Source organism: Emydura macquarii, unplaced genomic scaffold, assembly GCF_026122565.2.
Source record: "Emydura macquarii macquarii isolate MOO-44397 ecotype Brisbane River unplaced genomic scaffold, CSIRO-AGI_Emac_v2 contig_2795, whole genome shotgun sequence".
NCBI classification, from domain to species: domain Eukaryota; kingdom Metazoa; phylum Chordata; order Testudines; family Chelidae; genus Emydura; species Emydura macquarii.
The window spans coordinates 1,948,813-1,973,586 of NW_027132932.1; the positions used below are offsets into that span (position 1 = coordinate 1,948,813).

Sequence of the window (24,774 nt, forward strand, 5' to 3'; positions counted from 1 at the left end):
GTTACTGTTATGAGATCTTTATTTCATACTGGGGAAAAAACTGGTATTTGATACTGTGATTCTGCCCATTTACTGTGGGCAAGTGTTTTGTTTTTTAAAAATGGTGACCACTTTGTATTCATAACTAATTCTACTGTGCAAAAGGGAAAATAGACACATTACCTGGTCCAAGGTTACAGATGGACAGGAATTTGGGGCTCATGAACCCCATCCTAACGTTCAGTTCACTTGACTTTTCATGCTTAAATATACCAGGGAGTGGGAAAGAGTAGAGAATAAGTAACTTTCTACCATTTAATTTGAATAGCATTGATGCTATTGCTTGATCATCTAGCCATGTATAAAATTTATAATTACTGGGGTTTTTTGGTTTTTTTGAGGGGGAGGGGGGGAGAGAATTCCTTTGTAGTATGTCTACCTTAACATGTTGAAGCAAAAGGAGATGTGGTCATGTAACTGAAGATTGTATTATAATGTATATGTGCAAGGGAGCCAAATTGAGGTTGCACTGGCAGCCTTAATTCCGGCATTGCCTAACTTTTCAGTGCTTGACTTTGCCAACTTAATGTTCTCTTAGTATATATATTCTGTGTGTAACTTGCATGAAATTAGAGGGAAGCAAGGATGGCTAAGTGGTAAGTGTTGCTTTGTTGATCAGGAGAATCTTATTTTTAAATTTCTGTTTAAGTTTCTGTTTGTCACTTAAATTTTGTTCTTTGAATAAGTGAGCATTCTCAAGTAATATGCACACTAGTTCAAAGGCATGGATATGTGCTTATGATGGTCCTTGAGAAAATGATATGATGAGATGCTAGAATGTTTTGTCTGCAAAGATAGTAGATGCTTTATTTGCAGAGATGCCTTGATTGTGGCCTTCATTTATTCTCTTAGTTCTACTGCAGGTACTCTGAAGCAGCAAACTGCTTCTACACCTTTTTAAAAACAAACAAACAAAAAAAAAAACACACAGCTTTATGGTGAATTATTGCATGTCTTTGAGTGGGGGCAATCTACTACACCCTTTCACCTTTAGCACATTGGTTTGATTCCTTGGCTAGTAATTATCATTTGATAGTGCTCTGGTCTGTGAGAAATAAATTCCAGAGGCTGGTTGCCATCTACGGTATAGACTGTCTCATCAGAAACACTAAGGGTTGCATGACTTTGGAGGCTGAGTTAGCTTTTTACTCTCACTGGTACTCACTGTAGATTTTAGAGGTAGGGTTATATTTGTGGGGTTGAGCAGAGAAGCATACTCTCCTTCAAGGATTATATCTGGTTTGTAGGTAACATTTAATGCTCTAATTCTAGCTACTTTCAGAAGCCTTGCATATTAGGTAATGGTGGAGCTCATTGTAGAGGGATCATTTAACGTGCTTGAACTATGAGAAGGATGAACAGGGTTACAGTAATTATGTGGTGGTTCAGTTTTGGCACTTAGACATCTTGATGGTTCCTATAAGCAAAACTTGGTTTTGTAAATCAGCTTTCATCTTGTAGGTGATGAAACAGAAACCAGAGTTTTCAGGTTTGCACGTTGGTGAACAGGGGCAGGAGGTCATTCGATGCATAGGGGCAGTTTGGAAAAAGGTATGGGAGGTATAAAGTGGGGAATGGGAAAGCAAATGAGGGGTGAGTGAAGATGGGCATCTATAGCTTTCTGTATTAAAGAGAGAATTCTCATTGTCAAATGATGGCTTCTTGAACAAAAGCCAAAAATCAGCTGGATGCCAGTATCTTTACAGAAAGAGATACAGTGAAACCTTCCTTAGTCTCTCTTCAGAGGTGATTGCTGTCTGTCACAAGCAACTACTTGCAGAGGCCACAGAACTTTTTCCCCTATAACTTAACTGAAGAGCAGTACCTGTTATCTGTGACCAGAGAACACATTTTATTGTTCCCTTCAGAGCTGGGAGCCTGCCCAACAACCACCACTCTGCTCTGTCTTCAGAGCTGGGTGGCCAGAGAGCAGTGGCAGCTGCTGGCTGGGTGGCCAACTCTGAAGGCAGCGCTGCTGCCTGCAGCTGTGGAGAAGTAAAGGTGGCAATACCATACTGTACTTTTTGAAGAGGGGTCACCTCTTACAAGTGACCACTTTTGTTAAATCCCATGAGTGGTTGCTCTTGGCAGGTTTTGCTGTATTTGAGAGAGGTGCTGACCAGCTTCACCCACTGTGGGCCCGGTGTCTCTCTGCTAGATTTTAATAGACAAGAGAGACTAATCCACCGGTGGTATCCAGAATCTCTACCACTACATCTAGAACCTCCAGTGAACAACGTTGGCCAAGACCCACACTGAAAAGATCAGAGGTTTGACCCATTTCCACCTTCTGAAGTCTCCCTTCCACTTGAAACTTCTCTACTGCATGGGAATTGGTTGTTCGGTCAGATTCCTCCAACCAACTTTAATGTTTGGATGACTTTGGTTTTTTTAAGGTTTTATGTTTGATTCCCCCCCCCCCGTAACTTGAATTAAACCATCTAAATTGATCCCCATCTCCTTCAGGTATATTATTTTTGGGGGATTGTCCTGTCAAAGGAATTATCTTAGGGGTTAGTACAAGGCAAGTTTCAGCTGTCTGTTCTAGGAGTTGAATTTGCTTATTAGTATTTGGGGTAAGAGGGACGGGGAGAGAATCAGTTGAGGTAGGTCAAACTTTCTTGCTAAGAAAATGTCTAGTGGAATGTTTACCTGTGTTAGCATGCCTCTCAAGTATTTGATAGCTACTTATAACCATCTGGTAGACTTATTCTATAATTTGCAAGGGTCCACTCGCTTGTCCCATGCAATGCTTTTGATAACCTTTTTCTATATCCTTTACAGATCTCCTCTAGGTTTGTTTGGTTGCTAATCCATCTTTGTGTGATCATGCAGAAGGCAAACCTGTTTAGGTTCTGTACCTTAGTTCATCAGGCTTGTAGGAAGCTTGTAATTTTGAACAGCATTCCATTCTTCAGTGAAAACGTCTGATGTTGGAGGACTAAGCTGATGAAGCCTGGTTTATAGGCTACTTGATACCTGCAAGCTTAAATTTCCAACTTGGAAGGTCTATTCCAAGTGGCAGAGATGTGAGCTTGTAGAGTAAATGACCTTAGGTCCTCGGAATGGATTATCTATTAAGAGGGATAAGATACTATCGGCTTCTCTGAAATTCCTTCTCAAGCTGGTGATGGCATTCTAGGGTAGATGATGATCCAATTTTTTAATTTAAATTATTTAAAATTAAATTTGAAGTTGACGATTTATGTTAGGGCCTAAACCTACTATAATCTACTGCAATCCTTTAAATACAAAAATATTTAGTAGTGTATATTTGCTGCCAGGTTTGAAAGACAGTCAAACCATTGAACTGGTGGAAGTCAGACTAAGCACCTATAACCAGAGTTTGCTGAAGTGTTAAACTAGCTTGTGACAGCAGTTACCTGTTCTGCAAGTGCAGAATAAAATTTGCTTCATTTCAGTTCATTCAACTAGTTCAGGTCAATGACTGGTTCATCCCAAATTAAGAAATCAATCGGGATTGTAAAAAGCAGGAAAGCTTGTTTCCCCTTTCAGTCTTCAAATAAGAACCAGGTGTGAACAGATGAGATCTGCTAGTTCTAAAATCTTGAACATAGTGAGGAGAAATCAGTTCAGTTCAGTTCACTAGCTACAGGTAAAACCTTCTTTATTTATTTAATCAGCTAGCTTTACATGAAAAACACATTTAATGAACTTTATGCATCCAGCGTATTTAAGATGCTTCATTTAGCTAAAAACAATTATAATGTTTTTATGCATTTTTAAATGAATATCTATCCAAAAGACTTGGCACAAATCACAAATAAAAAAATTCATCATCATATAGTAAATAGGTGCCCAGGCTCCTCCTACAGTCCTAAGGTATCATTTACTATTTTTTAAGTTAAGCTATACGATTACTAAAGTTAAGATTTGGTCAGTTAATTTTAGGAAAAGTCATGGACAAGTCATGGGCAATACACACAAATTCATAGAAGCCCTGACCTCCTGTTGACTTCTACTAAAAATAATGGGGGGGGGGGTGACCAATTTCCCGAGGGGGAGGATGAGCCCTAGCCCCACTGCGGGAGGGGGAGAGTGTAGCAATGATGCCGAGTGGCTTTGGGGTACCCCTGCGGTGAGCAGGGGGATCAGGGCTATGAGGGGTCCTATGGCATCTGGGAGTTGTGGGTGCTGACAGGGCTTTGGGGTCACCCAATGCATGCTGTGGCGGATGGCAGTGGAGTGCCCGCAGCAGCTCGGGGCTCCAGGGCCACCTGCAGTGGCTAGGGGGTCCCCACTGCCTGCATGGGCATACAGCAGCGTGGACTCTGCCGCTAGTAGCGGCTTGGAGCTTCAAGGTCCCTGTTGCTGCCGGGTCCCCACTGTCCATTGTGTCATAGGGCCCTGGGATCCCATCACTGCAACCCCAGGTTGTGGCTGTAGGGCCCCTACTGATGGTGGCTTGTAGCTGTGGGCCCTGTGCAGCGGCTGAGAGCTGCCCTCCCTTCCCAGAGCTCCAGGACCCTTGCCACCTGTGGTGGCTGAGATCTCTGGGGTCCCTGCAGCCCACAGAAACTGACAGCTTTCACCCCATGCCCCAGAGCATGGGGTGGAAGCTGAAGAGGATAATTTAATGGAGGTCTCTGGAAGACACACAGTCTGTGACCTCCGTGACAAAATCTTATCCTTAATGATGGCTTACATAAATGTTTGTAGCTATGGTGTATTCTTCTGGCTAGCAAAAAATCACCATATTTAGTGTAAAATTTATATTTGGCTGCAAATCAATATGTTTTAATGGTTACCAACCAGTAAAAATCATTCTTATTTTAGACACATAGCAAAAAAAATTGCAAATGCAAAACAGTTAAAATTGATTATTTAAATGAAGGTTACCTGCTTGCCAATTTAAATTATGATTAAAATCAGTGATTTACGTCACCTGTGGTATTCTACGGCTATCATGCTGCTGGCATTCCTTCCTTTTCCTGCCTGGTTGAGGTCTTTATTTAGAAATGGAAGGGGCCTTTTTTCTCTGAAATAGACTAAAGCCTTTTTGAATTTCAATACAACACTGACATAAACATAATTTAGGCTGTCTCCAAGAGAACAGTGTAAATGGTTCTGTCTAAATTTCTTATAATTTCTTCAGTAGACCTCACTCTTCTGGGACATGTTAAGGCACATTTGGCCAGATGAGTTCCCCTCAAGGGGTCTTGGAGGACAGCTACATGACCTGTTCACATAGTTTTACAAAGTGCTATGACTTGGACTTGTCTACACTACGAAGTGTTGTCAACACAAGCTACAGCGGTGATCAAAAAGCGCTGTAATTATGACATTCATGCCTGTCCACACAGCACTCGTGTCACTGAAGCGTATCCACAGTTGGCGCTCTAGCATCAACAGTGAGTAGTCCACTGTGGACAGCTATCCTGTGCAACTTGCAACCTTGTGCCACTAGGAGTTGTGGGAAGGTGGAGAGGATTGCAGTGCATCACAGGTGTGGGCTCAAGGTTCCATGATGCAGTGATTTCTGTCCTGTCATTCCATGGGTTTCTAACTGCATTTCACAGCATTTTTCAATGGCCCCAGTTTCCTGTCCACCTGCCATCTCTATCTGAAAGGATGGATTCTGCACTGCTCTCCACTGTTGTTGTTGTCAGTATTCTGAACTCATCGTGGCTGGTCATGCAGTACATCGTGAGCTCCCAATCGGAACAGGAATCCCAGGTGCCTGACCTGCTGTGTGCCATGCAAGCAAACAACACCAGATTACTGTTTGCATTCCTGGAGCATCTGCACGTGGTGCACCTCCACTTTGGGCATGTGAAACAAGCATTCGTTACACAGATCTTGGATGACAAGCAGTGGCTGCAGAACTTTCAAATACGCAAAGGCAACTTCATGGAACTTTGTGCGACGAAGTACATCAACAGAAAGGGGTACATCTCTATGGTACTGCAAACGCTTGTGGATCACCGTAGGCGTTTCACTGACAATAACTCGGCTTGGTCAGGGAAGGTACATGACACATGCATTTTCAGGAACACTGGCCTGTACAGAAAGCTGCAAACAGGGACTTTCTTTCCAGTCCAGAAGATTTCAGTTGTGGGTGTTGAAATGCCCAGACTGATCCTGGGAGAGCCAGCCTACCCCTTACTGCCAGGGCTCATGAAGCCTTATACAGGCAACCTGGATAGCAGGAAGGAACGCTTAAATAACAGGTTGAGCAGGTGCCAAATGACTGTTGAATGTGCATTTGGCAGATTAAAAGCTTGCTGGTGGTGCCTTTAGGCAGGTTAGACCTAAATGAGGAAAGTATTCCTATGGTTTTCACCGCATGTGTGCTCCATAATATTTGTGAAGCTAAAGGTGAAAAGTTTCTCCCTGGGTGGAGTGCGGAGGTGGATCACCTTGTGTCTGACTATGAACAACCAGATGTCAGGGTTATTAGAGGTGCACAACGGGGGGCCGTTTGAATCGGAGGTCTTGGAGTCATTTTGACAATGAGCATCAATAAAAGGTGTCTTTGTAAACAGTGCTGTGCCATGCTATGACTGCTATCCAGCTTGCATTGTGAATCAATGTGAACTGAATCACCATGTGCAAGAGACAAATAAAGATTGCTTATTCTTCACAGAGTATGTCTTTATTAAATAACAATTATTCACAAAACATCCAAAAAGCTGGGCTGGAGGGGAGAAAGTGAGGGGCAATGTCAGCTGTGACAGCTGGGTGTAAGTCTAGCTATCGTTTTGGAAGCTGTCTGAAGGGGTAGAATGAATGGGATGGTGAGATGGGCCAGGAGTTTGGTAGGAATGTGTGAGTGGAGTTTGGGGAGGGCACGGAAAGCAGTTCTGTATTGGCTGCAGGGGAGGGCGAGCATGCCTGAATTCAGTCTGCAGCATTATTAGTGACTTTAGCAGCTCTGTTTGCTCCTCCATTTCTTTTATCATATGCTTGTGATCCGCTATGACTCACTCCTGGTTTTCCCTCCTCTCCAGTTTTCTGATTTGGGGACACAGTGTGTCTCCATGCCCTTTTTTCTTTTCTTTTCTGCCTCAGAAGACTGAAGGAGTTCTTGGACCATGTCTTTGCTTCTCCATGGTCGTTTTCTATCAGCTACTCACTGGTGTGGAGGGGTTTCCCCTCAAGGGCACATCTGTAGAAGCACAATAAACGATGAATAGAAGCACGATCGTGAGTGCAGTAACATTGATTCGTTTCTGTAAATACACCTCTTTTTCACTGTCCCCTGGCAAGCGCACAGCTCGACAATCAACCAGGGCATGGTGAGTTGTGCCTGGGAGGAGGGGGCACTCAAGCTAGGGAGAACGTTCTGTGTGGTTGTTTGAGGGTATTGAGTCAGATTGAGACAAAATTTCAAACTGTGCCACCATTTTCCCCAGGCGGGGGCCATAGAAGCCAATATCTCACTCCTGAGAATAAGCAGGGATGCTAGGGTGCATCTCCTGCATACAAGCAGCTTCAAATCACGTTCCTATGCTGCTCGCCTGTGTGCTACTGTTGTGCTTTTCTATCTTTTTAATCAGCTGTATAATGCAACAAAGCAAAGGACAGTTGTATCTTGTAACCGAGCAACATCAGCTCAAAAAAATCTCTTGTGAGCTCCCTTCTACTGCATCCAGAGTTGGCTCAAAGCCTCAGGTTGAGAAGAGGTCCTGGCTCTCCATGTCAGCAGATGACCCAGTCCCCTGCTCTGCATCGTCTTCCAACTCGACCTCATTGTCCATGACTTCTTTGTTGGGGTTGAGTCCGGTGTCCACTGCCTCCGGGCCCGCAAAGGTATCCATGGGTCTCTTGGTGGCAGAGGTGGGGTTACTGCTGAGGATGGCTTCCAGGTCCTTATAGAAGCACAGGTCTTTTGACTCTGCACCAGAGCAACGATTTGACTCCCTAGCCTTTTGGTACCCTGCCGCAGCTCCTTGATTTTTTTCGCATGGCATTACAGCATGTCCCATTCATAGCCCTTCTCTACTATCAAATGAGAAATTTGACCATATGTTTCGATGTTCCTTCAGCAGGAGCAGAGCTGGGACTGCACAGCCTCCTCTCCTGAAATGCTGAGCTCAGGTGTGCTCCAAGTGGGAAAGTGTTTGGTGCATGGAGCTGCCATGGTCAGCGGGGAAGATGAGATGTGAGCTCTCTACGCTGAGCAAGAAGGAAGTGAAATTTCAAAAATTCCCAGGATTTCAGAGGGGGAGGGCCGGATAGCTGCAGGGCAGCAGAGCTCAAATTGATGGCCAGAGCAGTCAGGATGGGCATTGTGGGACACTTCCTGGAAGCCATTTATTGAGACATAACCAGTGTGGTGTCTACACTGACAATTTGTTGCTAAAAGTTTGGTGCAAAAAGCTCTATGCCTCTCATCGAGGTGGTTTTATTTTGTTGCAAAATCGGGATTTGGATCAGCGGTGGGGGAGAGGAGGGAAAGGATTGCAAAAAGCTGATTTTTTTTTGGTCAACAAAAGTCTAGTGTAGACCAGGCCTTAGTTTATCCTAACTGGGTATTACAAGAACCTGTGTCTGGGATGCCAGGACCCATAATTTAGTGTCTACTGTTTGACCGCTTATCTCTTACTACTAGGAAATTTTTTTGTGTCTCATACTCTGGTCATCTCAGACCAGGATGGTATCTCCTCTGAGAAGAGAAACTCTGTAAAGGCTTTCTTGATGCTGAAGAACCTAGGAAAATATATAGTTTGAGTGCTGTGGATCCCAGGAGACTACTTCTAAAGACTAACTAGTAGTGCCCTGGAGTCACCTGCTGAAAACTAACAGCCCAAGAGTGGCTCCTCCTGATTGTTAATGTAGTATATATAATACCAATTTACTGGTGAAAAAGAATTGTTCTGTTGTCATGCTCAATGTATCAACTTACCTGGAGAACAGAAGACTGCTAGAACAAAGCAAATAGTAGGAACAGAACGGAAAGGGGGTGGAAAGAGGAGAATAAAAGGAAAACAAAGATAGGCAGATGGGATTGAGAGCTGCTAGATCTGACTTCTGAAAATAGCATCTACAGGTGAAGGAAACATCTGTCTTGTGTTACTTGCAGTTGAAGAAAGAAACCCATGTAGCAGCCTTGTGGAGGTCACTAAAAATTATGCTTTTCTTCGAGTGCTTGATGATTGCATGTTGACTATATGCGAGGTGTGTGTGCGCCAATGTGCACAGCTAGTAGAAATTTTTGCCTTACCAGTATCTGTAGCTCATGCACTGATATATGAGGTGCCACCGGCCCTGTGCTCTCTGTTCCTTCTTCCTGCCCATGACAGTTACTGGAACTCCTCTCTTGCAGTTGCAAATGCTTCATGGTTACTATTATAGTTGTAAAATAGCTTTCTTTCTTATATATAGTTAATAGTTAGAAATTAGGTATTAGTAGTCCCACTAGAGATGTTTGCCTAGCTTCAAGTCTTGTTCTACCTGCCACAAGCCTTTCCTGCTCAACGATCCCCATGATAATTGTTTTAAGTGCTTAGGAAAGGTGCACAGAAGGGATAAGTGCAAGATTTGTAAGGGCTTCAGGCCATGGACTAAGATTTGTCTGAAAGCCCTGTTGATGGAGTTCATACTGAGACCGGCCTCAGAAACACCCCACTTTGACTCGGTGCCAAGAACATCAGTGTTGGCACAGAGCACACTACTGGCATACGACCCTTCTCGGTACCACTCCACTTGGCCCGCACCAAAGAAGGAGCAGAAGAAGCAGCGCTCAGACAGAATCCGTTCCCCTGTGCCCAAAAAAGACAAAAGGTGGGGTTGGACACAGTACCCTTTTTGGGCCCCTTGCCTATGTCAGGGCGGCAGGAACTGGCTCCTCCGCCTAGGGCACTGAGCCTGCTGAGGGAGCCACCTCCGACTCCCAGGAGTGGAAGGGGGCCCCTCCAGCTAGTGGTGCCGTCGACGCCGGAGGCCTTGCAGGTGGCCAGGGACCTTATGGCCCTGCCACTGCCTCGCACTCCTCCTGGTACCAGTGTTGGCGAGGGTACAGGCCCCATTGGGGATTTTCCCCTGGACGCCATCACAGTGGATGCTTGACAGACTCTGCTCCCCTGAATCCTGGTGCTGATCTGTAATGTCCCGGTCACCAGTTTGGTGAAGGTCCCCACCTTTGCAGCACTGGTTTCCACCAATGCGCTCTCGGTCTCCGACATAAAGGCACTTGTCTCCAGTGGTACCAGTCTTCGTCCTCTCAACACTGATCGCCGATGATGTGGCAACTGGCACAGGACTCCCGGCACTAATCTCAGCGCCCTGTTCCCTGACGCCATGCCATTTGCTGCATCATCAGCACTCCCCGCCAGAGCGGCACCACTCTTGGGGAGTCTGGTGCTGATCTCCCTCCCTGCAGCACCATTCCCTGGCACCACATTGCAGGCAGGTGAAAGCACAGTCCGTTCTACTTTGGTCCCAAGGGAAAATCCATCCTCCTTGGACTCGGAAGGGGAACCTAGTCCCCAACCCCATCATCACTGACCATCAGAGGCACAAGTTTTTGGTGCAGGTTTCATGATGGCAGGTTGGCCCCATGGTCAATGGCCAGTCCAGTGGCCATTCTGGAACCCATGAGGGATCCCCATGGCACCCGGTCCCTACTCATCCCAGTCATCTAGGAAGTAGTTGTGGCACCGACGGCCCCGGGGGAGGATCAAGACTCTGCTTCTGCCTCTGACACTGAATCATAGGACCCAGTGGCAGTAGCAGCCCCCCTGCAAGAAGAGGAAAGGCCACCACCACTTCTGACACCACTTTCATCCTCATCGTCCCTGTACGAGGCGGTTGCCAGCATGGCCTCCTTCCCCTTCACCCCCACAAATCCCATTGGATGACTTTTGAACCCACCAGGAACTCCTCAAAAGGATTGCCTCCAGTTTAGGCCTAGAGGCAGATGAGCTCAAGGAGCCTCCATGGACAGCCGCTTTGATATGCTAGATGCTGTGGCACTAGCTCGGGTCGTGTTACCGGTGCACGAAGAGGTGTTTAAGGTCATCAAGGCCCTATGGCAGACCCCATCTTCTCTGCCACCAACATTAAAGAGGGCCGAAAAGAAATATATCCCAGCAAAGGGATTCGAGTACCTTTTCTTGCCTCCACCCCTGGGACACTGGTCTCCGATGCCTCGGACTTAGGATGGGCAGCCTATGTCAACAACCTCAGCACACAAGAAATCTGGTCACAAGAGACCCGTGGCCTCCACATAAATGTCAGAGGAGCTCAAGGTGGTACATCTGGTTTGCCGCGTGTTCTTTTCCTATATGACGGGCAGAGTGGTCCAGATTCTAATGGACAATTCTGCTGCACTGTTCTATATCAACAAGCAGTTGATGAGGAGGCTGTTCATTAGTGGTATATCAAGCAGCTCTTTGTTTGTGGTAATTCGCTGTGCAAAACAATATTCATATCGTGTTTTCACATCTCCTGGGCACCAGGAACACATTAGCAGACTTCCTCAGCAATTCCTTTTCATCTTGCCACGAGTGGTCATTCCACCCAAAGTTTGCAGGCAGGATTTTCCAGAAGTGGGGGACTCCCCAAATGGACCTTTTCACATCCAGGCAGAACAGGAAATGCCACCAGTTCTGCTCAATCCGCAGTCTCGACAAGGGCTTTCTGTCTGATGCCTGCCTTCTCCCATGGGCAGGAGCACTCATGTACGCCTTACTGCCAGTACTGCTGATCCACAAGGCACTGATAAAGATCAAGTGTGACAAGGCAAATCTGATCCTAATAGCTCCTGTGTGGCAGTGGCAACACTGGTTCAGTACATTACTGGAGTTATCAGCTGCACCACCACTGTAACTGCCACTATAGCCGGACCTTTCCCAGAACCACAGCCATCTTCTGTACCCGGGCCTCTAGCGTCCCTGCACCTGTTGGCATGGCAGCTGTGTGGCTGGACACTGACAAGTGGGCTTGCTGAACTCAGGTTCAGAAGGTCCTGATGGGCAGCAGAAATCTTTCCACCAGAGTCACATATCTGGCCAAATGGAAGAGATTCTCTTGTTGGGCTTTGAGCCAGAAAATCTCACCTTACCAGGCTTCAATTCAGTTCATGTTAGACTACTTGTTGCATCAAGGTCTAGCCCTCTTGTCATTGAAGGTTCACTTGGTGGCCATTTTGGCCTTTCTCCCTTGGGTCCAAGGTAGATCTTCCCCCAGACAGGACAATGCGATTTGTTAAAGGCCTGGAAAGACTTTACCCTCAAGTCAGGGATCTTATATCTCTGTGGGACCTGAACCTAGTTCTATCAAGACTCATGAGTCACCCCCTTCATACCCTTGGCTATCAGCTCTCTCCTGCTCCTTCCATGGAAGGTCGGCTTCCTAGTGGCGATTACCTGGGCACGAAGGGTTTCCGAGATCGGAGTGCTCACTTTGGAACCACCATATACAGAGTTTTTTTATAAGGACAGGTTCCAGCTGCAACCCCACCCAGCCTTCCCACCGAAGGCAGTGTCACAATTTCACAATAATCAGGACATATTCCTCCCAAAGCCACACAGCTCTAGTGAAGAATGTTGATGGCACACCCTGAATGTTAGACAGGCCTTGGCCTTCTACATTGAAAGGACTAATCCTAAGATCTTCTTTGCAGTAGTAGAAAGGATGAAAGACCTGCTGGTTTCCTCCCAAAAAGATCTCCTTGTGGTTAACCTCCTGCATCAAGTTCTGTTATGAGAGGCAAAGGTGACTTCACCAGCGATTGTTACAGCCCAGTCTACCACGGCTTAAGCCTCATCGACAGCCTTCCTAGCACAGGTGCCGATCCAAGAAATCTGTAGAGTCGCTGCCTGGTCCTCGGTCCATACCTTCGCATCCCCTTACATCATCATCCAGCAGGCCTGGGATGACGCCAGCTTCAGCAGAGCAGTGCTGCAGATGGCACATCCATGAACTGAGTCCACCTCCAGCAATATTGCTTGCAAGTCCCTATCATGGAATTGACGTGAGCAAGCACTCAAAGAAAAACCTCCTAACCTTTCGTAACTGTGGTTCTTTGAGATGTGTTGCTCATGTCCATTCCATGACCTGTCATTCATCCCCAATGTTGGAGTTGATGGCAAGAAGGAATTTAGGTGGTGCCTCATGTGCCAGTGCATGAGTTCAGGGCTCCAGAGGGCATCAGAGCCGGCGCTATGGATACTGCCAAGGCAAAAATCTCTGGTAGCTGTACACGTGGGCGCACACACACCTAGCATGGAATGGACATGAGCAACACATCTAGAAAAACAAGAATTACGAAAGGTTAGTAACTATTGTTTCCTGTGCCGCCACCACCACAGTCGTGTAGTGTTCTTAATAGCCAAATATTATTGGTCATGGTTGCTTTAAGTATTTCTTTTTGTTGCTATGTAGGGCATTTGACTTGCAAATTGATGCTCTTCTAGAAAGGTGGTAGATATTTCATAAAATGGTCAGAACGTCATGACTAATTTTGAAATATCCTCGTTCAGAGACTGACTGATTTGTGGAAATGTTTGAAAAAGTGTATTCTTACCAGACCTCTCTTAAATCATGTGGGTATTCAGTTAATGATGACCCATGCAAGAAATTTGGAATCACTTTTGTGATTTGTTGTTGTGGTTGGTTTTTTGGGTTTTTTTTGTTTTTGTTTTTTGGGCCCTTCTAAATATTTGGTCCAAATTCGAGCCCTTAGTCCAATTGATTCAGGTTTTTTGGATTACTTAATCATATTTTTTAAAAAGCTGGTTAAAGATTTGCTTCATCTCAGTCCTTTACCTTTTTGTAGTTGAAGATGTATAGTTTTCTAAGATTTAAGTATTCTTGTTTCTATATCTTAATAGCTTGAATTTCCATAGTATTGTGCTTCACAAAATAAAATAGTGTAATCTGCATTAAAATGCAAATACTGTACTTATAAAAATGGAAAGAACATTCCACTGACTTGTTTTTCAATAAACCGTGTGTATGTACACTTCTCCGAGCTATGGCTTTTCCCAAAAACTTAGTTCTTTACTTTTCTTTAGTGCCCCGTTGTCAGTTGATAGTGAGTATACTTGAAATGTTTATGGTAATCTGAATTTGGAGAGGAGAGTAATCTCTGAATAACCTATTTAAAAGTCTCTTTAAATTTGTTACATTATCACTCTGTCACACGTGCTCCTAAAAACAATAATGGTGTGTCTTCCTATCTCCGAGTACGAGATAGAACAGAAGAGTGCCTCATTCCTAGTTTTGCACAATTAGTTAAATTAACGTTAATATGTATAGACTAAGTAACTGGGAAAATGCAGTTTTACCAGATGAATGTTAATGAAAGAATGGTCCCTCCTAGTCTCAAGATTAAAACTTGAAACCTTTATTAATCCTGGGATTCTAAGACTCTTGCTGTTTCTGAAAAAAAGATTTTGTGCTTTATTAAGTAACTAGTTGCAAATGCATCTGCAGATATAGAAAATACAGGATAAAAAGTATAGAAAGAAGTCTTTAAGACATGCAGGCATTTTTGTGTGGTAGGCAATGGGGTAGGATTTTTTTTTAACAAAAAAACCTGTCCTTGCACTCAGTATCTTAGTTGTAAATTTGAAGTTAAAGTTTTTAAAGCTGCCAGTTGCACTTTGGTGTTTAAACAACAAAAATGCTCCATTGCCCAAGGATGTTTACTTAAAACTGAACTTGTATCTGGAAGGAAGTCTCTGAACAATACTATCATTTTTTTTGGCTTATTACTGAAAGCAACGTCCAAAAAAAGCTTTTAAAAAGGCATGTTTTTAAATAATCAGCCCTTTCTCCCTGTCCCCAGAAAATCCCTACAACAATCTGTGAGTTCTAGTAAGGTAATTAATTTGTCTAAGGTATTAGGATACTAGACATCAAGGTACATTACATATCTTAAACAAATCTAATCACTTTTTCATCTAAATTCCAGATGGAAACTGGGAGAAAAATGCATTTAGTATACAAATTCACCTTACTATGCACTAGACTTGTTGGGTTTTGTTTTTTTACAAGTTTCTAAGGACTTTATCTCATGAAGACACATAGTAGCCATGCTTAGAAGCCACATTAACCTGACTGACTATATCTGATCAATATTTGCTATGATTTGTATGAAACACTGCAGCTATTCTTTTGCAACCATTAAATTATATTGTCAAAAAAATAGTCATAGATTTGCTAAAAGATCAGTAAAACATAGCAAAATATGCTCTGAAAAGGGCAACAAATGTTTACTTTTTCTTCTATAAATGCCATAATGTGTTTATCCAGTCCTTAGTTATGTATAATTGTGTCTAAATTTGTGTTTACCTAAAGACTGGATGGCTTTAGTAAAGCTGTTCAGGTATGTTGAATTTATAATACCATAAGGGCACAAAAATTTAAACAGCAGCTTCTTAAATTTTAATTTCCTGTTGTTTGATGAATACATTTTAGGTGTGGATCTAAAGTTCTATATTCTTTTTTGCAAGTTAGGGATAAATTATCACTCAGCTTTTGAATTACTTCCCCTTGGTACACATTGCAACCCAGGAAATACTTGAAAGTTCTTTGAAAGATGTTTTGGATTCATGTATAGCAGTGTACCAAAAATTGAAAACTTTAGTCATTTTTTTTAATTACCAGTAATGTAGACTAAGTATTAGTTTGTTAAAAGACTCACAACCAGACACATGGTCATTCCATTAATTATTAAATGTATACATACGGGAGCTGGGGACTGCAATATTATATTTTCCTTAAAGCTTGTGCTCATTGCCTTTCACACCATGTATAGTTGTATGGTGTTGAAATTTTTTTTCTGATTAATTCCAGTACTCATCTGAGAAGCTGAACAAAAGTGGCAGCTTGTTCCCTTTCGAAATCAATGGTAAGTTTTTCGTTTGTTTTTTCCCCCCTGAAATCTTAGCAGTATTTTCCTGAGGTAATTGGTATAGTAAGCAGCCTTTTTGTTGTAAATAAGGAGAAGGGGATTGGAGCATGCTCTTGTAGAGAGCCTCCTGGCTTAAGCTGGTCTTGGAACAATACTGGGAATCACTGGTTGTTAATTTTGTACTTGTGATCTGTTTTGCATAGTAAAAAGCCCTTGTTAAATGTTTTTATTCAATATCGGTTGTGATGTACAAATGCACAGCAACCACTGTTTTGTCCTGTCAAGGCTTTGTCTTCAGGCTTTCTTTGATAGCAGAAAACCACACATTTCACCTCTCCATGCACCTTCATGAAAGTAGGGCTTTGCAGTATAGAATAAACCATATATTTAGCCCTCAAATATTTGTTAACATGATACAAACAATAAAAGTTGACATCCAGTGTCTTTTCATGGAGGAGGAGGAAAACCAGCATGTCATGGTTTTTTGTGTGGTGTTTTTGTCCTAGCATATCTGGTTCCTGATGTTTCTATCTTGTTATTGCCGTGTAATGGTTTTTTATCTTTGATTTATTGATGATGGGAAAAGTAGAAATTTTACATCAGCTTAATTTCTTTATAAGGCATAGTGTATTTCATTTGCTTAGTGGGGTTGTCTCCTGAGATACAGATCTTGGTTTCTTCGAGGTTCCCAAGGGGACAGCAGTCACACAGTCTTACAAGCGCATACACCAGCATCCTAATTACAACACTAGTCACAGCACGTTTACTTTAAAATCAGTGGCCTTGAGTAATTATTTGAACAAGCCTTCATAAGGAATCTTAAAATTAGGTGCTAATAAAATTTGCATTACAGTAGTGCCTCGAAGCCTCAGACAGGATCAGGGACTCACTCTGTTAGGTGCTTTCCTCACACTGAGTTAAAGACGGTCCCTGCCCTGAAGAACTTAGTCTAATTAAGGCAAAACGCATGTTGCTGTGACCCATCTGAAAGACTGGAGGAAGGAGGACAAAGGAATTCTAATAAGAATATATATTTGCATAGACCAGCTGTCTGGACAGATATAGTTGTAAGTCAGAAGGTTTTTATGAATAAACAAGATATGCAAACTATTGGAAAATCCTACTGGCCATGGAGAGCGTATGACTTGTAGCTACTTGGGTTTACAATTCTCAAAGTATTTCAAAAAATCAACTTCTGCTTGTTGGTACTCTTAAAAATAAAATAAATCTAGCTACAGTGGAAATACAAGAACTGCCATACTGGGTAAGATCAATGGTCCATCTAGCCCAGTATCCTGTCTCCAACAGGGGCAAGAATCAGAGCTTCAGGGGGAGTGTACCGAACAGGACAGTGGGAGTGATCCACCCTAGTTTTCCCTTCTGGCAGTCAGAGGTTTAGGATCACCTGCGAGCATGAGTGTGCATCCCTGACTATTTTCAATATCCATATGTAAAATAGTAGTAGTTAGTGAACCTAGAAGAATTTTTATCTCCAACTTTAAAAGTAATACTTAGCTCTAATATTTTATCTTAATTACATTAATCTTCTGATTTTTAAAAACTTATTTGGGAAAGACCTTTGGGTGTCCCAAAACTTTAATTCATCCTTTATTACCACACCTGCAGGATGAGTGAATTCACTTGGCTAATTGGTTTAAATTAGCAAATCTTCTAACGAAGCATGAAGAGCTGTTAACTGGCCAGCAGGACAAAGATATGCCTTTCAATTTACAAATCTTAGGCCTCTGTTGTAGTTTCTCTTACACTTCACTGTATAATGTAGGGGAACAGCTGTAAAATGTGCAAAATGTTCTCAAAGAGAAGCTTCACAAAAGAGTGAGACTTGGCTGACAGACTTCTTTTTCCCAGTATAGCCACTTCAGATCATAAGAAGTTGTACACTATGGGCTGTCTATATTCACAGTAAAATTTGTATGAGGTTTTTAAAAAGTATAAAACAAGGGGACTGGTGGTGTTTAATTTAGGGCTTTTGGAGGCTTCGTGTCATGGATATGAGTGGCAGGAACAAATGTTCCGCTACTCCCCCCCGCCCTCCTCCCAAATCTTAATAGTTCCTAAAACAAGAGTTCTTTTTCGAGTGCTTGTTCATGTCTATTCCATGCTATGTGTGTGCTCCGTGGCACAGTTGCCAGAGATCTTTTCCCTCCATGATATCTGTAGCGCGCAAGAGCTGCATGTGAATGTGCCAGTATAAGGGTCACCGCCAGCTCTTCACTCGTTGTTCCTTCTTACCGCCCGTGACTGTTGCGTGGAATGAACCTTCTTGCTTGGGGAGACTCAGGTTAAAGAAGTGTCATCTGTAGGAGCTTCAGACGCCATGCACTCAAAAAGATAGACTTTCGTCTTAGGGCCTCATTTATGGAGGCAGCCCTCAGACTGGCCTCAGAGCCAAGCCGCTCTGAGCAGCGCTGACCAATTTGGCTTCTGTGTAAAGTGTAAAGTGCTCCATTGGCACTGTACTCTTCCTGGCACTGTTCTTTATCCCTGGTGATGAAGAAGAACCATAAAAAACTGCGGACTGAGAGAAGATGCTCTCCAGTGCCGAAGAAGAACAAGCATGGAATGACTGGCATAGTGCGACCCGTGCTGGGCCACTCATCGTCTCTAGAGCCACTGTCAGCCCCGGCGACTCTGTCTAGAGCAGAGAGTCCAGTGTGGGATCTGTCTCTGACTCCTGGGACCTATTGTGGGACCTTGCCTCTGCAGGCCTCTTCAACTCCAGTGGCTTTCCAGGTGGCAAAGGCTCTTATGTCTCTCCCGATTCTACCGACCACCCAAAACTCCCTGTCAGCCAAGGCAACTGGGAATGGATAGGGATGAAGAGACAGTAAGCTCCATTGTGGCACCAACCATCACAGCACCATCAAGAGGGAAGCTCTTCATGGTCCTGTTGCCGCAGTCTCCGAACTCTCGTTGGTCACTGATTCCCTGGCACCACCTGGATGCGGAAGCAGGTACAGCGCTGCCATGTTCTCCTAGGGAAGAATCCTCTTCAGAGTCAGAAGGGGGAATCCTTTGCCCCATCAAAGACATACCACTGCCTGGCCTACGCACTGGATTTCAATACTGGCCCCCCAACACTTGGCCACCAAGCCACTGGCCTATGTAGTAGCAGTATTAGAATTCATGGGTTTCCCTCTGTACCGGGGCCCCCTTCCCACTGGTCATATTCAGTGGTGTTCGAGAAGCGTGCCACTGCCTCATCCCATCCAGCCACAGACCCTGACTCTGGTACCAACCCCAGTACCAAGATTCCAGAAGTGGCCCAAATGGACGTGGTGGAAGTGGAGGACAAAGAGGTGGCTGCTCCTCCAGTGCAGGCCTCTTCCTTGTTATCCGCACACAAGGTGGTTGCAGGCCCTAGTGACCAGCTCCTGCTGGATGACTTCAGTGTTCAAGTGTTCTTGAAACAGGTTGCCACAAACTTGGGGTTGGAAGCTGAGAAGCTGAAGGAGTCTGCTCACAGATTAATTGATATCTTGGCTGCAGCAGCCCCTTCCCAGTTAATGAGGTGGCATTGGGACCTGTCAGGGTGCTACGGCAGACCCTTCATCTCTGCCCCATACCTCAAAAAGAGCAGAGAAGAAATACTGTGTACCAGGTAGTGGGTTTGAGTACATGTATTTGTATCTTTCCCTCCCTCTACTCCCCCAGGGTCCCTGGTGGTGGCTGTCTCATTTGTTTGCAACCAACAGGAGCAGTTGAGTGCTACCCCCAAAATAAAGAGGCTAAGAAACTGGACTGGTTCCGATGCAAGGTTTATTCAATGGGCAGCCTCCAGTTACGTATCTGTAACCAGCAGGCTCTGCTGGGGAGGTATAATTTTAACCTGTGGGACTCAAAGGCCAAGTTAAGGACTCCCTGCCACAGGAGTTGAGGCAGGAGTTTACAGCCATCCTGGAGGAAGGCAAGATGGGAGCCAGGACTTCCCTCCACACAGCTCTGTATGTGACTACTCAGCAGCCAGGACTATGGCATTAGCGGTCACCATGAGGTGTTGTTTGTGGATCCAGTCATCAGGCCTCTCTCACCAAGTGCAGCAGTCTGTCCAGGAACTCCCCTTCGAGGGGACCTCCCTGTTCTCCAAACAGATGGACTCCAAGCTTCACAGCCTCAAAGACGCAAGAGCTCCGCTGCATTCTCTGGGCCTTTATACCCTTCAGCCCAGTGTGGTAGTTTATAATTTCAGACCATTGGGTACTTGGCACTATAACAGTCGCTTATACCTTTCAATTTTCATCCGCTCCTACCCCCATCACCATCACTCTTCAGAGACCCTTCTCACAAGCAGCTCCTCGTACAGGAGGTGCAAGCTCTCCTATGTGTGGGTGCCATAAAGGAGGTTCCTCAAGACTAGAGAGGGAAAGGGTTTTACTTCTGATATTTCCTAATCTTGAAGGCCATAGGGTGTCTTCGCCCTATCGAGGACCTGCATTACCTCAACAAATATATATCAAGAAATTGAGGTTCCACATGTTCTCCCTGGCGTCCATCATTCCCTCCCTGACTCAAGAAGACTGGTATGGCACCCTCAATTTAAAGGACGTGTATTTCCACGTTTCCATCTTTTGCAGATACAGGAGATATTCCTCAGGTTCTTAGTGGGTCAACACCACTACCAGTTCACTGCGCTTCCCTTCAGCCTGTCAGCTTCCCCCCAGATCTTCACTAAGTGTATGGCGGTGATAGCAACCTTCCTCAGATGTCAAGATGTGCAAATCTGTCTGTATCTTGATGACTGAATAATCAAAGCCACTGGCAGGCGCAGGTCCAGCACAGCATCAGTACAGTGTTAACCACTTTCTGAGAACTATGGCTGTTGATAAACAAGCAAAAGTCAACTCTGGTCCCGGTTCAGAGAATAGATTCATTTGAGGTAGTGCTCGATTCAACCTTGACCCAAGGCCTGCTTACCAGAGGCTCGATTCTGAGCTATGTTGGACCTAATATCCAAGTTTATGACTCGCCCGATAACGGCCACTTGGATTGGCATCAAGCTGTTGGGTGACATGGTGGCATGTACCTACGTTGTGCAGTACACAAGGCTTCCCCCCCCCCCCCAGCCCCCTACAGTTGTGGATAGCATCAGTCTACTTCCTGAGCAAACACCACTTGGACTCAGTACTCGCTTCGCTAATTTGGTGGGGAGACCCAGGTGCTATAATTAAAGGGGTACCCTTTGCCGCCCCACATCCGCTGGTAACCCTAGTTTCGGACTTTTCCTCTCACCACGAGTGGTCTCTTCACGCAGAGGTCGTCAGTGTCATCTTTCAGAAGTGGGCATCCCTCCAGGTGGACCTGTTCACCATCAGACAGAACAGGAAACATCAGTTCCATTCACTGCGTGGGCACAGCAGGAGCTCCCTCTGATGCCTTCCACTCTTGTGGGTAGATCGGCTATTATACAGCTTCCCGCTGATCCCCTTGGTTCACCAAGTCATCCTTAAGGTCAATTGGGACAAGGCAAAGGTTATACTGATAGTTCTGGCATGGCTATGCCAGCATTGGTTCGGTATGCTTCTGGACCTCTCAGTGGCATTTCCAATGACGCTCCCACCCCTTCCAAGCTTGATTTCACAAGACCAGGGCTGGTTGCTTCACCTGAACCTTGCCTCCCTGCACCTGATGGCCTGGTTGCTGGGTGGCTAAACCCTGAAGAGCAGGCCTGCTTATAACAGGTCCAGCAAGTCTTGCTCAGTAGCAGAAAGCCTTCCACTAGGCTACCTATGGGGCCAAATGGAAATGTTTCACTTGTTGGGCCTCTGGATGGAATCGCTCTCCATCCCGGTCCTCTCTGAAGTCTATCCTGGACTATCTGCTCCACCTGAAACATCAAGGATTGGTTCTTTTAAGGTTCACTTGGCAGCCGTCTCAGCCTTCCACCCTCCTGTGCAGGGCAGATCAGTGTTCTCTGATGAGATAAAGGTTGGATTTCTCAAGGGTCTGTAAAGACGCTATCATCAAGTTTGTGACCCGATTCCTCCATGGGATTTAAACCTGGTCCTGTCAAGGCTTATGGGGGCCCCCCCCTTCAAGCCATTAGCATCTTGTCCCATACTGCTTTTCTCTTGGAAGGTCACCTTCCTGGTGACGATCACCTCAGCCAGAAGGATTTCCAAGATCAAAGCCCTGTCATCAGGACCCCCTTTATATGGTGTTCTTTGAAGACAAGGTCCAGCTGCGCCCCTATCCGGCCTTCCTACCAAAGGTAGTGTTGCAATTCCACATCAACCAGAACATTTTTCTTCCTGTCTTTTTTCCCAAAAATCTTACAAGACTGCTGAGGAACATCCACTCCATACATAGGATGTTAGGTGGGCCCTCGCCTTCTATATTTAATGAGGACCAAGCCCTTCCACAAAGTCCACACAACTCTTTGTAACAGTAGCAGAAAGGATGAGAGTGTTATTTGTGTCATCCCAAAGAATCTCATCCTGAATAACCATCTGTATCTGAACTTGCTACAAGTAGGTTCCTCCTCTGGCCATTGTGACCACTTCTTTCATGAGAGCCCAGTCTTTGGTAGCAGCATTCCTCGCACAACTACCAGTCCAGGACCAGCTGTTACATGGTTGTCGGTTCATACTTTTCGTGTCCCACTAGACCATCACGCAGCAGGCCCATGGCAATGCCAGTTTTGGGAGAGCAATGTTAGTCATCACATCCATGGACTCCGAGCTCTAGGGATTCTGCTTGTGAGTCACCTAGCATCGAATGGACATGAGCAAGCACTCAGAGGAAAAAAGTTGTTGATCTTTTTGTAAATGTTGTTCTTGGAAATGTGTTGCTCCTGTCCATTCCATGACCCACTCTCCTACACCTCCATCAGCATTGTCAGTGAGAAGAAAATAAGAGGGCGTGGAGCCGGCAGCGGCCCTTATGTTGGTGCGCACGTGTGGCTCCAGGGGGCACAAGAGCTTCTCCTACAGATACCACTGGGGGGGGGGGGGTGGAGAAATCTCTGGCAACGGTGCACGTGATGCTCACACACCTAGCATGGAATGGACATGAGCAACACATCTCGAAGAATAACAGTTACGAAAGCTTAGTAACCATTTTTTCTTAATACTTTATTTTTAAAGCATTTAGTCACTTTATAAAGAATGAACACAAGCAACATACGCTTTGGATTTCCATAATGTGATATCTTGAAGGAAAAAACATCACAAAACTATAACTATTTGGTTTTATGCATGCAATACATCTCCACAATGGAGGAAAACAAAATTATCTGTGGTCCCTAAAGGCTTAAAATGATCATAAGTATCAGCTAGATTTTAATTGCTGATAAGCAAAAGAGTAAACTGCTGCATTTTCACAATATTTGTTGAGGCAGCTCAGCCCTACCTATGATGCTACTGGTCTTAATGACCATATTTGTAGACTCTGAAGTAGCAGGTAAATTGCGACTAATTGCTTATTAATATGAATATTTTAATGTGGAAGTTTGCAACGTACAAAATGGTGTGCTGCAAGTACTATGCTTTGTAAGTGACTTAGAGCTAAACTATCCATAGCTCTGAATGTGCAAAAGTAATTCATGTTTTCACAGTAGCCATACTGAAATACAAAGGTTGGGTATTAGGCTGCAGAATTATGTCTCTTCAAGAGGACTTCAAGAGAACTTGTGTGTAGTATTTTTCTTTTTTTACTCTGAAATACCAGAGTTCTCCAGTAGTAATCTTCCCCTTCAAAACTAGCTCGTGTTAGAGAGTTAGGGGTTTGGCCAAAGATGAAGAGTTAAGTGTCACCTTCACAGCTAAGAGAACTAGGACTTCTAACTGTTAGTTTTCACACAAATGTCATCTGTATTAGTGTAAGCTAACTGTATCCTATGTTTTCTTTCTCTTTTTCCTTATATTTTTTTCTTAGAAGACAGTCCTTGGAGAGCTTTAAATGGGGGTTGTCCAATCCAGGGTGAAGCAACCAAAAATTCAGCTTACCCATTCCCAGTGTGCCCATTCAGTAGAGGCACCGCTAACAACGTGAGTCTGCAATGGCAGCAGGAATCTTCCAGCACATCTATGGTGTCAGGATGGATAAGTGAACTAAACCTTAATGAAAACTCGGGGCAGCCCTTGGCGCCGCCTACCAAACGCCATTGTAGGTCACTCTCTGAGCCAGATGAATTGGCTCGCTGTCGGTCACCATGGAAACCTGGCAGTTCAAAAGTCTGGACTCCTGTATCAAAGAGACGGTGCAATAGTGGTGGCAGTGCCACCTTGCAGCGCTGCAACAGTCATGGAAGTGCAAATTTACAGAGAAGCACAAGTATCAGTTTGCCACAGAATGTACTGTCCTTAAATAATGTCTTCTCAATCACCAGCTTCAATACATCTCCAATACCCAGACCTTCGTCTGCGAGCAGCGGCTTTGTGGACAGTAGTGAGGGAAGCACAAGTTCAAGTATCCGTTGGAATTCTGGAGGACCTTGTGACTTTAACCCTAGGCGTCGCCTCTCCCTCTCACAGGAGCATATCACCGAGACAGGAAACCTCTTGCCTTCAGCCAACAGCACTCCCACCTCCACACCAGAGCTCAGCCGGCGTCAAGGCTTGCTGAGATGCCGCTCACAGCCTTGTGTCCTGAATGAAAAGAAAAGCCGGCTAAAGCGCAGACGGGAGGAGGATGTACGGTGGAATCGTCCGTCTTTAGACTTTTTTAAAATGACACGGGTGAGATTTTACTTTCTTCAGTAGAATATAGAAATGAATTATTACATACAGGCTATTCCTAAAAAATAGTTGGCTAAACCAAATTTTTCTATGGGTGTAATAGTCAGATAAATTGGTGTGTTAATATTGGCTTCTGTAATTCAAGAAATACAACTGAGCTGCTACCACTTGCTAAGTTCATGCCTGGTTGCACCTATTACTCTACTACCAGGA

The 24,774-nt window shown here is 44.6% G+C and overlaps 1 protein-coding gene across 2 annotated transcripts in view; it reads left to right on the forward strand.

Annotated features, from left to right (window-relative positions):
- The window catches only part of FAM53A (family with sequence similarity 53 member A), a 121,358-nt gene that overhangs the window by 40,253 nt on the left and 56,331 nt on the right, over positions 1–24,774 (forward strand). For both annotated transcript variants that reach the window (XM_067567685.1, XM_067567684.1), the window contains 2 exons: positions 15,808–15,862; positions 23,759–24,561. In XM_067567685.1, coding sequence (XP_067423786.1) covers positions 15,808–15,862; positions 23,759–24,561 — 858 coding nt within the window. The remainder of the gene's footprint in view (positions 1–15,807; positions 15,863–23,758; positions 24,562–24,774) is intronic.